Source organism: Sparus aurata, chromosome 3 (assembly GCF_900880675.1).
Source record: "Sparus aurata chromosome 3, fSpaAur1.1, whole genome shotgun sequence".
NCBI classification, from domain to species: Eukaryota; Metazoa; Chordata; class Actinopteri; order Spariformes; family Sparidae; genus Sparus; species Sparus aurata.
This window is the reverse complement of record NC_044189.1, coordinates 5,111,727-5,128,971: the sequence shown is the minus strand read 5'-3', so window position 1 is coordinate 5,128,971 and position 17,245 is coordinate 5,111,727. Positions and strand designations below refer to the sequence as shown.

The 17,245-nt window shown below is 40.0% G+C and overlaps 2 protein-coding genes across 3 annotated transcripts; one reads left to right on the top strand and one right to left on the bottom strand.

The window, feature by feature from the left end:
- Positions 1-122: 122 nt before the first annotated feature.
- LOC115578674 (major histocompatibility complex class I-related gene protein-like) lies at positions 123-11,045 on the bottom strand. Its single transcript, XM_030411751.1, has 7 exons — positions 10,913-11,045; positions 9,307-9,576; positions 8,266-8,544; positions 7,657-7,959; positions 2,535-2,629; positions 1,971-2,042; positions 123-1,379 (listed from the first exon to the last, which is right to left on the bottom strand). The coding sequence occupies exons 1-6, from the start codon at positions 10,959-10,961 to the stop codon at positions 1,971-1,973; spliced, it is 1,068 nt and encodes a 355-aa protein (XP_030267611.1). The 5' UTR covers positions 10,962-11,045; the 3' UTR covers positions 123-1,379.
- A 911-nt stretch (positions 11,046-11,956) lies between these two features.
- LOC115578666 (major histocompatibility complex class I-related gene protein-like) lies at positions 11,957-16,866 on the top strand. Of its 2 annotated transcripts, none has more exons than XM_030411744.1 (7): positions 11,957-12,011; positions 12,193-12,459; positions 13,438-13,716; positions 14,479-14,814; positions 15,643-15,744; positions 16,237-16,334; positions 16,778-16,866. In XM_030411744.1, the coding sequence occupies exons 1-6, from the start codon at positions 11,963-11,965 to the stop codon at positions 16,293-16,295; spliced, it is 1,092 nt and encodes a 363-aa protein (XP_030267604.1). In that variant the 5' UTR covers positions 11,957-11,962; the 3' UTR covers positions 16,296-16,334; positions 16,778-16,866. The 2 variants fall into 2 exon arrangements, with proteins under 2 accessions (XP_030267604.1, XP_030267605.1); XM_030411745.1 differs by having other exon boundaries at positions 11,964-12,011; positions 12,157-12,459.
- Positions 16,867-17,245: the final 379 nt, after the last annotated feature.

Below are 17,245 nucleotides of genomic sequence, written 5' to 3'. Positions count from 1 at the left end.
AAAGGAGCCTTCTGACAACTAAACAGCTGACTGACTGATGTCCTGTAACGCTTCACCTGTGAGGAGGTCATAAGATACGTTTAGAAAGAAAGAGAAACAAACTGAGACTGAGAGACTCAGAGTGAGATACATGTTGAAACATGTTTATTCACAGCAGTGATTTGAGCTGACAGTTAACACAAATTAAATATACAAGCAACATACAATAATAATAGAAATGACTTAAATACGGAGGAACCCTGAGAGAAAATGATTAAATGTTACTTTAAAATACTCTAAATAATCAATATCACCTGTTTCTGTGTGACTCCTGACTGTTAATAATAATAATACATATCTCACACACACTGGGTACTTTAAGAAGCCAGGTTTGACTGGTTCTGTCCAAACTGAAACCTTTGTAGAATATATGTGCTCTGTGGTATTTTCTGTCTACTTTGGTTCAGTTGAAGTCGAGGAGCTGCTGAATGATTTCAGTGGCATCTCTGTGCAAAGGATCATTGTTATCATGGTGTTATCTACTGTCTGATGTAGAATAAGTTATAGGTGGTGATACAAATGTACATGGGGACACATTCTCTGAGATCTTAACTATCCACTGAGACCAAGATCATGTAAATTCACCTGATCATTGTGGAGCTATTTTTGGGTATGTCCCAACACATATTTTCACATTAAAGGTGTTTTAATGTTTTCTTTGAGTGAGCTGAACACTGTGTGTGTAATTCTGGTCTGTTGAAATTGAAATAAGGGTCATAAAGAACGGGGTTGTGGAAGAGTCATCTTTGAACATGAAATAGATTTTTTTTTTTTTAAAAAGAAGAAGATGTCGTCATGTTGGGATGCCTCATTACAGCACAATTTCCTCCCATCAAGTGAGATTATTTTCTCTGGTTATAAAACTCATCCCTCAGTTTGAAGGGAGACATTTCTTTGAAGACATCAATACAAACACAGGAAAATTAAGCTGTTTGTGTGTGTTTAGCTCACAGATGAACGTCAGTGAGTCATCAAGTGATGAAGCCTCGGCTTCTACAAGTGACAACTTTGTCGACGAGATGTCTACTGCATGTCTTCTCAGATGAGAGAAAAAGATCAGCTGCCAGAATAAAAGCAGCTCTGAGAGGAAGTTTAAACAATTCTTTAAGACGTCAGGACAATAACATGTTTAGTTGTTTTGTACATGTTTAGTGTTCAGACTGATGTGGTCAAGACATGAAGAAGTCGAGGAGTCACATCTTCAAATCAGACTTTCAGTGTGAACCTCCTGCCACGAGAATGAAGACAGCATCAACATCCAACCTGCATGAAGTCTGCTCATTCTCTCTGTGTGTTTGTGGGTTTTTCTCCAGGTGCTCCGGTTTCTTCTCACACTCATTCTGTCAATAAACAATCACAATGTACTTTAGGAAACTGTGTCATGACTTTCATTAGGCTAAGAAACACCACTAGTGTAAAGTATTTCCTCACTGTTGGTTTCAGGTTTAGTATGTGAAACTGAACTACTCAGTACTTTATATTAATGAAGGATCAAATCATGTGAAATGTGTCCGTTGTAGAGACGAGCTCAGAGAGAAATAACAGCTGACAAAGAAAACAAACACTGTACACTATCTGCTCTGCACCAAACAGCAGACAGACACAGTTAAAGACGAGCTGGTGAACCTAACAGAGCATAACTGATTTCTTCTCAAATCTTAGTCAAGTAGTCATCCTTCTTTCACATTGCATGAACCATAATAAAATCCTGATGTGCTCAAGCGAGTACCTTCTATTTAGATCCATCCTAGCTTGTTATTATTGCTCATATTTATTCAGTTTTCATCCCACATCAAACTACACATAGCATAAAAGCATACATTAGCCAGTTTCAATCACCAAAGTCAACAGTATCAAATACCTCAGGCATTGACCACATTAAGGCCCTAAAATTATAACCTAAACAGTAGAAGTAACATCCAATAATGTACCTATATGTGGTTCGGTGCAGCTTCCTGCTCCGTCCTCTTACATCCTTTCCTTTTCTTCAGAGCCATGTTCACCTGGAGAGGAAGTATTGGGCTGAGTGATCAAATGACATATAATAGAATTTACCTTATTGCTTATAGTACTAAAATGATGTATGAGTAGGCTAGTCTCTGAGAAAATGTTTGAGCACTGACTTGGAAATGGTCAAAACTGCAGCGGCACTCTAACATTAAGATTCACAAAAACACTTTGATCTGAGAAAGAAAGAACAGCCGGCCAGAGAGGTTTTTGAATTTTGCAGCTGGCTCCCCCTGAAAAGCTTTTGATCTACAGTGCGATCAGATCAGAGACAGATTAAAAATAAGATGGACTTACAACCTGGAGGGAGATTGGCTTAAAGAAGAAGAAAAGACAAATCATTTCACTGTTCACATTTCAAAACATCTTTTGTCTTATTTTCTCCACTGGATCTCGCTCTCTCTCGTATGAACTGACAAATAAATCAGATTTATGTACTCTGAGCCTTCCACTGCTACTGTTAGTTGGTGCTATTAAATTTTGCTCACCTTTTTCAATTTTGTAAATTCCATAGTAGCGATCAGGACGACAGCAATAAGAACCACTATGACAATAATCAGGATGGTGACTTTACTCGGCTCCTCTGTTCAGCAGAAAAGAAAGAGAAAAGAAGACAATATGTGCAGTTAGAACAGATGTAAATCCATCCAACTCTTCATCACACATACAGTATTCATCATGTTATCACCTGTTTTACCTAGATATTGTCTGGGGTGGATTTATACTGTATAATGTGACAGCAGCTACTGATGTTGCTGCAAACGTACAGAAACTCTCCTGATCAACTGAAACCTCTGACTGTCACTGGATCCAGTAAAACATGTCAGTAGATTTTGAATCTGTTGGAACTGTGACTGACGGCCATGCTGACTTCAGAGAATACACAGTACCAGTCCAAGGTTTGGACACACCTTCTCATTTAGTGTTTTTATTATTTTCTACATTGTAGATCAATACTGAAGACATCCAAACTATGAAGGAACACATGGAATTATGTAGTAGTGTTAGTGTTGAACAAACAAGAGTATGTTTTATATTTTGTATTCTTCAAAGAAACCACCTTTTGCTTTGATGACTGCCTTGCACACTTCTGGCATTCTATCAGTGAAACTTTTAACCGGAACTGTATATTTGAAGATTAACTGGAAATCAAAGCATTCACATTTAATAATACAATAGCGGAGAGAACTATCTGGTGGGGTTTAAAACACTTTTGTAAGACACAGTACGGGTGTCACATACTCATAAGGGGCCGAGCAGACCTGCCAACATGTACGCATTTTACGTACTCCGCACGCATTCTGACCCTTTAGTACGCTTGTACGAAGTGCTGCCCTCCAGGTATGCATTTTGTAGCATTTCGCAGTACAGTCTGCATATAAGTGGAGTGAAAATCTTTTGGCCAATCAGAGCACTACATTTTAACACCCCCTGTCCCTCCTAGCCAAATGCTTTGCGCATTCAATTCAATTCAGTGCCTCAAGTAAGCCAGGGTGGCCGGATAACCGATCCCTCTCGCCTGCGTCCCTATAGTTCTCAGCCAATGCAAACAGCATTGAAAAGGTAAAATTAAGACGCTGTGTTTACCTGACGGTGTTGATAACCACTCATCAAAGTTACCGTTCACCAATGTTGTGTGTGTGTTGCAAAAAGTAGGTTACCCGTCAGGTTTCCCTAAATCCAGAGAGTAGCAAGAGGAAGGCTTTGCTGTGTGACAGCCAAATGCTGTGCGACACTGATGTGAGGAAGATTTTGAAAATGTCCTTGACCAGATGGCTGACTCTTGGTAAATGTATAAATCGACTCCTCCGGCAGTGGGAACCTCTGACTCTGTCTTTTGCTGAAGAGGCAGCAGGGAAGAAGGCAGCTAAACCTCTGACATCCTCAGCTCATCCCTCTCTGCAGATCCCAGTAAGCTTGCTGCCTCAAAGACTTTGTCCTCCAGCTTTTTGAAGACCAAAGTCCACCAGAGAAAGTCCAAGACCGGACCAAGATCCACACCAAGGTCCACACAGCAACAGGCAAGGCCTACACCGAAACAACTGCAGGCAAGGACTACATCCAAGCGACTAGAGACAGGACCTACACCCAAGCAGCTCCAAGCAGGGCCAAGCACTACTCAGCTGCAGACATGGCCCACATCCAAAAGGCTGCAGGCAGGGTCTACATCCCCACAGCTGCAGGTGGGACCTACACCCCTACAGCTGCAGGCAGGACCAAGCACTACACAGCAGTCAGCTCAAACACCCAAGGGGTTTGACCTAAACCAATTTGTTTTTCAACAAAAAGAAATGGGCAAAAAACAGAGGGATCTGTCTAAAAAGAAAACAAAAAATGAAAAGAAGATGTCACAAATCTACAGAGGGTGTATACTTTCTTGACTCACCCACAGTCCAAGTTGTACCTTTATTTAAAAACCTCAAATCAGAACCTGCGGAAAGAAGAACCATGTGTGCCCACATTGCTGCAGACATTGGAGCTAGAGTTACAAAAATGGTTTTGTTGTTTCCTTCTGTAAAGGAAAGAGTGTGTTGTGAAAATGATGGATGAAGTAAAGAGAGCATGCCAACCCACTCTGTACAAATCCGGTGAACACCAGCTGCCTGATGATGAGCTGTCCATTGGACATGACACACACCACACATTCTGATCTATGGTTTAACCAGTGTTGGGAGTAACGACGTTTAAGTATAACGGCGTTACTAACAGCGTTATTTTTGCAGTAACAGAGTAATCTAATGAATTACTTTTCCCATCGTTACAACGCCGTTACCGTTACCGACTATAAAATGTGGCACGTTACAAATTGAAGTTTTTCATTGAAGCTGTTGTCATCCGACTCGGCTCTCAGCCACCGGAGCAGCAGGGCTGCTTCATTTTTCTCCGGTGAGGCAGGAGGGAGGGGCGGGACAACCTCAGACTTCTCATTGGCTAAATACCAGGGAGAGCAGGTGCCGGTCCGCCATGCAGAAAGACATTTTCTAAATACATAGATGCAGAGTACATTAAAATCAATGCCGAGCTCACAAGGGGAAGAAAAGAAAAGAAAGGCAAGAGTTACTTTTCCTGGTAACTAATTTCTTTTATATTGTAGTAATTCCGTTACTAACTCATTTACTTTTTGGGAGAAGTAACTAGTAACTATAACTAATTACTATTTAAAAGTAACGTGACCAACACTGGGTTTAACTGAGTTTAAATGTAATAATAATAATAATAATACATTTTATTTATAAGCGCCTTTCAGGTCACCCATGGACACTCTACAGAAACAAACAGCAGTCAAACAACAAAATGAAGTCTACAAATAAAGTATACATAAAACAAATAATAAAAGCATCACAAATCATCAGGGAAGGCAAGTTTAAAAATTTGAGTCTTCAGTTGTGATTTAAAAGTGGTAATAGATGTGCAGTGGCGCAAACTGTGGTGGAGAGCATTCCACAGTGTGGGGTCAGCTACACTGAAGACCCTGTCACCCATAGAGTGTAGTCTAGAGGGGGGAATGGATAAATACGGAGGCACCAGGCCAAAAAGACAAACCAGAAGAAGTGTTTTAAAAGTGATCCGGTATTGGACCGGGAGCCAATGCAGGTGGGGAAGGGTGGGGCTGATGTGTTCCTGGGACCGGGTGTGAGATAGGACTCTGGCAGCTGAGTTTTGGACATACTGAAGGTTTTTTAATCTTTGGTTGGGCAAACCAAAGAGAAGGCTATTGCAGTAATCCAGTCTGGATGTAACGAAGTTTGACCCTCATGCTAGATGGTGGGAGATGTCTAAACGGGTACATTTCCAGAAAAGGATATAGAGATCATTTGGGCCATTTTGGGGTACAAGACCTAAGAAGTGACAGGAGAGTTAGGTGATTGACAGATGATGAGCAGGGAGGCAGACCAATTCCTCTTAACCAATGGGACAGATGAACCCTCAACCTACCAAAGTGACCAATTAGAAGAAGTAGGTACGGGTGAGGGGACTCGCACAGGCAGAGAAGATTAGGTGGATACTTGTAGATTTCCTAAGATCAAAGGTTCCAGAGGATTTCTGGTGGAGCAGAGGGCAAAGCTTTATGCAGAACTTTGCCATAGAATTTGTGAACACTGAGTGCTGCCGCACTGGTTCGGACGCAGGCTTGAGATCTGTTTCAATAAAGATTGCTCTATCATTTCACCCAGCCTTGCCTCCGCAGATTCTTTTGATCAACGAACTACATGCTGTCACCTTTGATGAAGACAGTCCAGAAACAACACTTATCTCTTGGAGCTTTCTTCAGCGATGTAAGGAAATATTTCACAGCAGCTGTTGAGTACATGCTCTCTAAATTCCCCTGTGGGGACAAATTTCTGCGTCATGACAGCAGCCAAGAGCAAAATTTTCCTCACTGACAAACTTTATAGACAGGTTACCCTGCTTGTTGGGAAATGGTGTTACAGTGGATGAAGCGGAGGAGGAGTTTTGGCTCTTTCAGTCCACCACCTTGGATAATGGTATTCTTACCAAATGGGCTGATGAAGCTTGGAGCTAATTAGGTGTGATAAATCAGGAGGGAAGAAACGTTTTGCAAACCTTTCCACATTTATGCTTGCGGTGTGTGTCATTTTTAACAGCAGTGCAGACTGTGAAAGGATCTTTGGCTTGGTCACTAAAAAGTGCAAATGTTTCAACTCTATGCATGGAAAATTTGAATCTTTTTCAATGTTTGTTTTTAGCAAACTGATTTTGATATTGATAACTGCTAGTTTTGCACATTTATTTAATGTTTTGATTTATTTATTTACAAAGAATGTCTTAAGTTTACTTTTATTTCTGGCAAGATTCTCAGGTGGAAAAAGTTTCCATGGGCTATGTCTCCTGTATGACAGTTTGTTTCAAATTCAATGTTGGGAGTGATTGCCGTAATCATATAACATTTGTGGTCTACTTGTATATGGTTATTGAGTAACTAATAAAAGTTAAGCATTGGGCTACATTTCAATTTTTTTTTTCACAAGGTTAAGAGCCCATGTGAAGCAACAGGTAGACAGCTAAAATGCTCAAATGTAAACTCTTTTCTTTAAGACTGGATCACTTGTCCAGCTGTTCTGACAATAAATCTTGATAGGTGTTAGTATATTATGTGTATATTATGTATTATGGTGTTAGGTATCTCACTGGTAGGTGGGCAACAGTGGAGCACACATTGGCAGTGGGCTGCTGGTGTACGCGGCAGGGTGGGGGTTGTATTCATAACATTTCTTAAAGGTTTGCAGGTCTGGGTCGAGCCCCATTAAAGTTCCTAGAATCTGGCACAAGGCAGGAGTCTGCAAACAGCAGTGTGAGGTAAAAAGAGTTGGTTACATCACTGAGAAGTTGAAGGTGTTCAGCCTACAGCAGTAAGAAATGTTTGGTTTGCATTGGAAGTAAATTATCTGGGAATGTTGAGGCTGACACCCTGTTTGTAATAACTGCAAAATATGTTTGAATACTTTCATCAGTGAGCCAATATATACCTGACTTTACAAACAATTATTTAAAAGAACATTTTAGACATTATATAAACTGACAAGGAAGCCAAACCGAAGGTATCCAGCATTAAAAAAAAATTAAAAAAAATTGAGGAGTGTTTCTCACCCCAGTTGGTCCTGATCCGATCTTTCTCCAGTTTGGTGATGATTTCCTCGTTCACACCAGAGAGCTGAAACACACAGTCGTACCTCGTCCAGTCTTCAGGTGTGACTGATGAAAGGTTCAGGTCAACACTCATCTGGAAGGTTCCATCGTGATTGGGGAGGATCTCTCTGCGGTCTACCTCCTCATGAAGCTCCTCTCCATCTTTCCTCCAGACGAGTGAGGCTCTGTGAGGGTAGAAACCTGTAGCGAGGCAGCTGACTGGAGAGGAGGGAGTCTTCTGGAGGAGAGACACTGAGGGAAGCTCTGGAGAGAGTTCAGTTAAATTATTCCTAGTTTGAAACACTGAGACAGCAAACTTACTTAACTAATGCTGAGTGTACACTGGCCATCACAGTGTGAGCACTGACAGAAAGAAATTTCAGAACAGCCAAAATGTCAGTGTCTACTGATTGGTTAGAACAACATCAAATCTTACAGCTACAGAAAATAAACAGAGACAACAATGTAATGTCAGACTGACTGGAGTGAAAACACAACAGCAGTTCAGTCTGAGCAGACTGTATGATCATGATTGTGTCCATTAAACTACATCAGATCAGGTGATTCTACCTGTTTTCAGCAGAGAGCTCCTCCCATAGTCCAAATACTTCTTCAGCCACTCAGGGAAAATCACTGTGAGGTAATTCTCATTCTCTTTTATTCTATATTTCTCAGCATCCCATCTCTGTTTGGTGATGAAAGCCTGATGTTTTGGAGCGATCCATGTCTCTGTCTTCAGGTCATATGATATGAAGTCTTCTCCATCATAACCATACTGATTAAAACCAATAATCTCTCCGGTCTCATCATCCCACTCACAGCCGTTCACCCTCTGTAAAATGTGAACACCTGAGACAGAGACAGAGACTAAAATCAGTGATGATGTACCGATTAAATTCCCAGTGAAAAGTTTGTCTGATAAATATTGTCCATTGCATGAAAGACTGCTGCTCTCCCAGTCATGTAGCGCACCTTTTCTTTATAGGAGTCATAAACCCATATTTTATTTCTTAGCTCAAAAGTGCCAAACATAAACTTTCAGGTCCCTGGTTGGAGTCTTGGTGACCTTTGTTACATCGCTCTCCCCTCATTTTCAATCCATCCTGAACTGGTGTTTTCAAATAAAGACATCTCGACTATGTAGGGAATCTGTGAATTTTGCACCTATAAAGCACAATACCAACTGTCATGATAGGGAAAAGTCTGTCTTAACAAAACTTTGCTTCTATGTTTTGGGCTCTGGACATTAGTTCAGTTAGTTTTGGTCATGAGTGACAGTGACACTGTGGACAGGCAGGTTCAATACATGGCTTGTTTTGATTCTGGGTTCTTCTGCATTAGGTGGAGAAAAAATGGTAAATTCAATGGAAACAGTATGTAGTAATGAAAGAAGTTAAAATAAAATGAATGTAGTTGCCATTTTGACTTTCTTTTTCTCAGGATGGGAGTGAGCATGTCCGACATGCACCTGGGTCACAATTTATGTGTCACTGTTGTTAAACAGATGTTATTGTGGTGCCATTATTATAATCTTGAGTCGCTGTTCAGGGTTAGTTTACTTTATGCTGAGAAGTTTAGCAGAAAAAAATTAAATATAATGTTCATACTTACCTTCACTTTGGTTGTATTGCCGTTTCAAATTGTCAATAGTGATTCTGAAGTAGACAGAAGTCCTCTCAACACACTGCTGAGTGAACATCTCCGCGTGCTCAGGGTCGGCTTCTAATAATGTCTTCACCCAGTCCTGTTTTGGTTCTACGATCTTTTTGTTGGTGTCGCAGTAACCAACCAGAATGTCATCAACCAGCACAGCTGCCATGAAATCTGGGAAGTTTGGGAATCCAGTCGATCCGGTCAGAACAAACTTTAGGGAGTGTCTGACTGCAGGACAAACAAGGTTTATACGTTCAGTAAAGAAATGCACACATTATTATCAATCATCACAAATATGATGTATTCAGTATCCAGTTGGTGTGTCTGAAGGAGCACTGTGTAGTTTTGTTTAGGACATTTTAATCAGAAGAGAAAGATCTTCATTGACTGAATTTTTATGCCTAAACAAACTGAATAATCAAACTCTCTTGGTTTCCATGACTGAATAAACTCAATAAATAACCTGACATTTACAAAGAACACAAATTCATACTGTTTGACTTTCTTTATATGTAGCGACTAATCAACTATTGTTGACTTTGTTATAAAACATTGATTTCTAAAATACAATCCTAACTTTCAAACAAGATTATTAGTACAACACTGAACCTTTTATTCTTCTGTCTGCAGTATGTATGTGAGCCCTTGTGTGAAAACCATGATGCATCAACACAGACACTTTGTATGTATGCTTTTATTAACAATGTCAGTATTTTCAATTGGTAATTCCCCTCGTTAAGTCCTGATGTCAGCTGTGGGTTTTATAACTGTAACTCTTCTTAGTTTTACCTCAAGTATATTAAATGTCTCATTTATGAACATACCATTTTGACCACATACACTACTTTTCACTTTATTAACCCCCATACGAATGTTCAAACATCTATTATTGGTTTTCTTGAAATTACTTTGGCTGGTATTCGATGTTTTGTTGACAACTAAATTCTATTGTTGTTTGTTTCGGTTCAGATTGTGCCTTTTTCCAGTTTGTGGACCCATGTGATAACCATTTCATCTCGGTTGAGGATGAGTAAGAATAAATGTAAAGCACTATTCATTGTGCAGCTGCGTCAGAAAGTACCCACTGTGCTGGAATTTCCATCCCTCATAGAAAGTCAGGAAATCCCAACCATAGGGAAATAGTTATTGATGGTATCGTTCATGATTTCATGAAAACAACTGAGCTGATCGATACTGAAGCTACAGTGACTGTAATGAATACAAAGGGATGTGTTACATGTGTGACTTCTGTCTGATGTTTGCTGTCAGCAGCATGTTAACACCTTCTCTGCTGTTTGATTTTGTCCTCATCTCAGACAATCTTTTGCTCTTATTGTCTTTGTAATGCAGAATGTTACAAAGTTAAATTATTGCAGTTTGTCTCTGTTTCTGAGTTTTAATAGGTCCTTTTTTGTTCTGGGAAAAGATTGCCCACTCCATTCTGCACTGACCCACCCTAAGTCCAGTTTCTTGCCACTCCACTGGAAGTGAAACTAAACTCGGAGAAAAGAGTCGAGTGGACTGTGAAGTTTAAAGAGTTTAAAGGTTTAAAATGTGATCTTACCTGGTGATGAAACGTGACAGAAGAGAAGCAACAACAATAACGTTCTCATCTTGATCTGATGAACACGAGTGAGTGAAGGACCGAGCTGGATCAACTGTTTCCTGTTGTTTATCCTGGCAGAGGGAAGAGAGAGAAGAAGTCGCGTTGAAGTTGAACTCCAGCTGACCTCCTGCAACAGGGGCGGGGAAACAAACACTGCTATGAAGTTGGACACAGCAGAAACCACTCCCACCCAGGTCATCATGGACACATTTTAACCAGCATGCATCACGATTTAGGCAGCACACGCTGCACAGTGCTGTGTGATCATGAGTGTGTCTATAGGTGGCAGGTGAATAGTTTGTCTCTCCCCTGTAATGATAATATGATGAAGTCCTCCCTCTGCTGGTGATCTGAGAGAATGAAATGTTTCACCAGCAGTAACTTAACATGACTCCAGAAACAGCTGAAAAGCTGCATGATGTAACAAACAGTTCAGTTCATTTGAGTAATTCAAGTACATTATTTTAGCTAGTTTATTAATAAATACAGAGCAGCTGGAAGTTCATGTTTCTTCCTCTCTGTTTTACTTATTGGTCCCCAACAGCACACACACTAATTATTTTTCTATCTGAATTTAATTTTCATTTGTACCTTATTAAATGTGCGTGCTTGATGGTTCTGTGCAGGAGAAGAGAACTAACAGAATGTTTCTGATCTTTCAGCTGCTGTCAACAGACTGAATCCAGAAACATGACTGACAAACACACCGCCCTGCTCACAGAGACGTCATGAGGAACAACAGATACAATGAAAATGACAAGAAAACAGAAGTACTCACACCTCTACAGCTGCTTTAGTTTAGTGTAATGTACTTTTAATATTCTGGTGTTCAAATAAAGTACAAAACAAACGTCTACTCAGAATAATCCAAAGTCTTTGCTGCTGATGTTTTTTTATTGGTCTTCTCAATATAAAATCGATCACTTCCCACCTTCCTCCACCAGGATGACCAACAGGAAACAGCTGATCCAGCTCGGTCCTTCACTCACTCGTCTTCATCAAATCAAGATGAGAACGTTATTGTTGTTGCTTCTCTTCTGTCACGTTTCATCACCAGGTAAGATCACATTTTACCTTTAACCTTTTAACTCTTTAAACTTCACAGTCCACTCGACTCTTTTGCTCCAGGTTTAGTTTCACTTTGGTCTCAGCTCGATCAGACTGTTGTAACTGAATCTTCCTGCCTTCATCATGTTGGTGAGTGTGTCCAGACTGAATGGAGGCTGTTTGTCCTGCAGTCAAACACTCCCTGAAGTTCTTCTTCACTGCGTCTGTCGGAGTCCCGAACCTACCGGAGTTGGTGTCAGCTATGATGGTTGATGGAGTCCAGACGGGGTACTGCGACAGCAACAGAAACATGAGGCCAACGCAGAACTGGGTGAAGAGAATACTACGAGCAGACCGTCAGCAGGTGGACTGGTACAGAACCGAGTGTTTCCAGAGTCAGCCGAACTTCTTCAGAGACACGATGCGCGGTTTGATGCATCTCCTCAACCAGACTGGAGGTCAGTGTGTGAGCCTGTTGTGTTACACCTGAGCCCAAATCACAGTGATCCTCTACAGGTAACACTGGAACACCTGCTCGGTGTAGTGATGATACATGTCTGGAGTCTGTGAACCTTTAAAGTCTTCAGTGTGTTATTAGACTCAGTGTCTCTACAGTGATTCTACACTGACGTTTATACAGTCAGAGACATTAATGTAGGGCCCAACGCTCCATGCTTCATTTGATGGACTTTGGCCCGACATTAAATATGTAATCAGTAGCTCAGATACTGATTACATAATATTCCTATCACATGTCTGCAGGCGGCTCATAGACTAAAGCACAGAACCACTGGATCTGAAAAGAGTTAGAGTGTTATAGTGGCAGTATTTCCATTAGGACTGAGTTTCATTAGAATACTTTCAAATAGCTTTTCAGTATTTTGTCATTTGTTGCCTATTTTGCTGGAAAAATCTAAATGAAGCACCCACGCAAAAAGTGATACTTATTGATAAATTATGACCTTTTATCTCAGGATTATTAATGTTAATGTTTTTCATGAACCTCAGTTTTCATCCTTTTACTCTCTAACTGGCAGATATGGGCTTCTATAGAACGTGACAGTGGCTTCCAATAGTCTCTCTCCCTCTTTCTCTCGCACTGATGATTTATTTATATATAACTGAAACTGATTATAAACATAAACAGGAAAAGCAGAAATTCAAGACATCAGTCTGTCATATAAATAGACTGATGGGTTTTAACAGCCGGCTGTACAGATGGAAGTTCAATTTTAATGTCCCACTTGTCTGTGTCGCTGCATAATACAAAAAAAAAATTATAAATTAATGACTGTATGATTCTGATATTGTGTCTGAAACATTAAGAATTAATTTGATAATTGTTGTCAAATATTTATTGTGTTGACTGAGTGAAATTATACAGTGCAAAATCAACAGTATATCAAGATTATTTACAGTCTCTGTCTCTGTCTCAGGTGTTCACATTTTACAGAGGATGAGTGGCTGTGAGTGGGACGAGGAGACGGGAGAGGTTGTTGGTTCTATGGTGTTTGGTTATGATGGAGAAGACTTCATATCACTGGACATGAAGACATTAACATGGACTGCCCTGAAACCGCAGGCCGTCACTGCCAAACTGAGATGGGATGCTGACACAGCCAGAATCAACCACAACGATAATTACCTCACTAAGGTTTGCCCCGAGTGGCTGAAGAAGTATGTGGACTATGGGAGGAGCGTTCTGCTGAGAACAGGTGCTGATGTTTTTGGGTGACCTAACATGACTTTTGGTGAATGCTGACACTGCATAAGCTGGTGTAGAGTTAGCATTAGTTAGCTGTCAGTGTTTCAAAGAAGAAATATTGATCAACTGATTTGCTGTGAACCATAAAAACTCAACTAGGTTGTTATGTTGCACTGTCGTACTGTATGTTCTTATATCTGATAGGATGGATGTGTGTGTCTGAACATGACAACCACTGTATTAAAATGATAACTTCCAAAACAAAATTGCAAAGTGCTTCAAAACAACATTAAATAAAGTCTGTGGACTTTTTCTCTGCTGCCACTATGAGGTCTTCATTTGTGACTGTAAGAGAAATATGTGTCTAGACAACAATCACAGTGTTTACATGGAATTTGGCACACATGATTAAATCACTTCTGATGACCTGGATGATCAGCCGACTCTCCTCTAGCAGCACCAGAGGGTAAAATGTATCATATACAGTGAAATATCTTAACATTGGCACCACATTCTGCGAGAAATTCTTGGTTTACAGACATTTTATCCTTTGACTTTGATGATCCGCTGGTTTTTTGATGGATGATTTTGATGTCGTACAATGAAAAGTATGTTAGCATGTGAATCTGAAGGCAGCTTTTTACTTGAATCTGTCGTTGCAGCATTGACGATCACTGTACATGAAACTGATGTATTTTAGAAAAAACAGAATATCTTTACTCGTAATATTGATTCATATACATATTACCTTCCCCCTCTCTTTACCCTCCAGAGCTTCCCTCAGTGTCTCTCCTCCAGAAGACTCCCTCCTCTCCAGTCAGCTGCCTCGCTACAGGTTTCTACCCTCACAGAGCCTCACTCGTCTGGAGGAAAGATGGAGAGGAGCTTCATGAGGAGGTGGACCACGGAGAGATCCTCCCCAACCACGATAGAACCTTCCAGATTCTTGTTGACCTGAACCTTTCATCAGTCACACCTGAAGACTGGACGAGGTACGACTGTGTGTTTCAGCTCTCTGGTGTGAAGGAGGAAATCATCACCAAACTGGAGAAAGATCGGATCAGAACCAACTGGGGAAAAACTGTGTCAAGTAAAAACATTGAGAAAGGTGAGAAACACTCTTTTAACTTTGTTTTTAATGCTGGATAGCTTTGGTTTGTCTTCCTTGTCAGTATATATAATAAATATCACTGATGAAAGTGTTGCAATACATACTTTTGCAATAATTACAAACAGGGCGTCGGCCTCAACAGTCCCAGAGACTGAACATTTCTTACTGCTGTAGCTGCACATGAAGAGTTTAACTGGTGGAACACAGGTTGGCTTTTATTATGAAGTTGTCACAGGAAATGCTCTGGTTTTGTCAGTTAGCTTAACATCACCTTCGTTCATCAGAAATTAGCCTACAGAACAAAACAATGGTCAGTTTCACGTGTCGACAGGTTGAACTCCTCCAACTTCTCAGTGATGTAACCAACTCTTTTTACCTCACACGGCTTTCTGCAGACTCCTGCCTGCTGCCAGGAGGCATTCTGGGAACTCCTTATGAGAATGTAACATCTGTAATGTGTCTTACAAAAGTGATGTACTAAATGTGAATTCTTTGACTTCCAGTTGATTTTTAAATATATATATTCTCTGTGAAGTCAACATGGCCGTCAGTCCCAGTTCCAACAGATTCAAATGTCCTGACATGTTTTACTGGATCCAGTTAAACATGTCAGAGGTTTCAGTTGATCAGGAGAGTTTCAGTACGTCTGCACCAACATCAGTAGCTGCTGTCACATTAAACTGTATAAATCCACCCCAGACAATATCTAGTTAAAACAGGTGATAACATGATGAATACTGTATGTGTGATGAAGAGTTGGATGGATTTACATCTGTTCTAACTGCACATGTTTTCTTTTGTCTCTCTTTCTTTTCTGCTGAACAGAGGAGCCGAGTAAAGTCACCATCCTGGTTATTGTCATACTGGTTCTTATTGCTGTCGTCCTGATCGCTACTATTGTATTTATTGTTTACAAAAAGAAGAAAGGTGAGTAACATTTAATAGCACCAACATCTGCAGCAGCTAACAGCAGCAGTGGAAGGCTCAGAGTATATAAATCAGATTTATTTGTCAGCTTATATGAGAGAGAGAGAGAGAGAGAGATCAAGTGGGGAAAAAAAGACAAAATTCTAACCTGTGACAGTGAAATGATTAATCTTTTCTCCCTCCAACATGTAAGTCCATCTTATTTTTACTCTATAGTCTCTGATCTGATCACACTGTAGATTAAAAAGCTTTTCAGCAGGAGCCAGGTAAAAAAATTGCGGCCGGCAATCCTGTTTCTTTCTTTCCCAGATCCAAAATGTTTTGTTAATCTTAATGTTAAAGTGCTGCAGCAGTTGTGACCATTTCCGAGCTTTAACGAGTCAGTGCACAAATGTTTTCTCAGAGTCTAGACTACTCATACATCATTTTAGTATTATAAGCAATAAGGCATACTTTATTTCTTTATTTTTAAAATTTATTTTCATCTGGCAGCTCAGCCCAATACTTCCACAGAGGAGAGCATGGCTCTGAAGAAGAAAAGGAAAGGATGAAAGAAGAGGGAGCAGGAACCAGCACTGAACCACATACAGGTACATTACTGGATGTTACTGTGTGACAATGAAGTAAATAAGACACAGAACATCATCTGTATCATCAGGTTGGACCACTTGTTTTGTGTTATTTATTGTTGTGTTACAAGTAATAGAATGAATGGCAGGTATGTTCATAACACACCACATATGTATTTCTGTATGTCGAGGTTGATCTATTCATTATGGATTCAGTGAATACAACAATAGTCGTGCTCTGGTCAGACAGTCAAAGTGAGGTCTGTTGTGTGTTTCAAAAAAACAGATACACAAATGAGCAGATTGTGTTTGTTTTTAATTAGCAGTTTGATGAGGGACAAACATGTTGCATCATTTCTAAGTCGGTTCATCAAATTCCCAGTTTAGTTTCCTGCCCACCCTGCTGAGAGCTGAGATGTTCTGTGCAGGAGAAGAGAACTAACAGAATGTTTCTGACCTTTCAGCTGCTGTCAACAGACTGAATCCAGAAACATGACTGACAAACACACCGCCCTGCTCACAGAGACGTCATGAGGAACAACAGATACAACGAAAAGACAAGACAACAAAAGTATTCACACCTCTACAGCTGCTTTCATTTAGTTTAAAGTACATTTCATTTTCTGGTGTTCAAATCATAAATAAATAACAAAGTACAAAACAAACGTCGTCTCAGAATAATCCAAAGACTTTGCTGCAGATGTTTTGGTAACTTCTTAATACAAAATGATCAAACTTAATTTTGCTTGTATATTTATTTAATCTGTGACAGCAGCTTGTGTTGAAATCACAAACAAGTATGTTAAACCTGGTTTATAATAAGGAAAAACTGTAATTTTCTATAGAACATTTGACAGTCATTTATAATATTTTAAGTTATTTCATGATGTCTTTTCTATTAAAACTCTCAGTGCATCAATACAATATTCTTC

What these genes read in the sequence shown, in the direction of transcription:
- LOC115578674 (XM_030411751.1), bottom strand. Translation starts at nt 10,961, where the DNA reads ATGAGAACGTTATTGTTGTTGCTTCTCTTCTGTCACGTTTCATCACCA. An exon ending in GCAATACAACCAAAGTGAAG is followed by an intron (nt 8,545 to 9,306) that starts GTAAGTATGAAC and finishes TCTCTGTCTCAG; the next exon opens with GTGTTCACATTTTACAGAGG. An exon ending in AATTTACAAAATTGAAAAAG is followed by an intron (nt 2,043 to 2,534) that starts GTGAGCAAAATT and finishes CTTCCTCTCCAG; the next exon opens with GTGAACATGGCTCTGAAGAA.
- LOC115578666 (XM_030411744.1), top strand. Translation starts at nt 11,963, where the DNA reads ATGAGAACGTTATTGTTGTTGCTTCTCTTCTGTCACGTTTCATCACCA. An exon ending in TCTCCTCAACCAGACTGGAG is followed by an intron (nt 12,460 to 13,437) that starts GTCAGTGTGTGA and finishes TCTCTGTCTCAG; the next exon opens with GTGTTCACATTTTACAGAGG. An exon ending in TGTTTACAAAAAGAAGAAAG is followed by an intron (nt 15,745 to 16,236) that starts GTGAGTAACATT and finishes TTCATCTGGCAG; the next exon opens with CTCAGCCCAATACTTCCACA.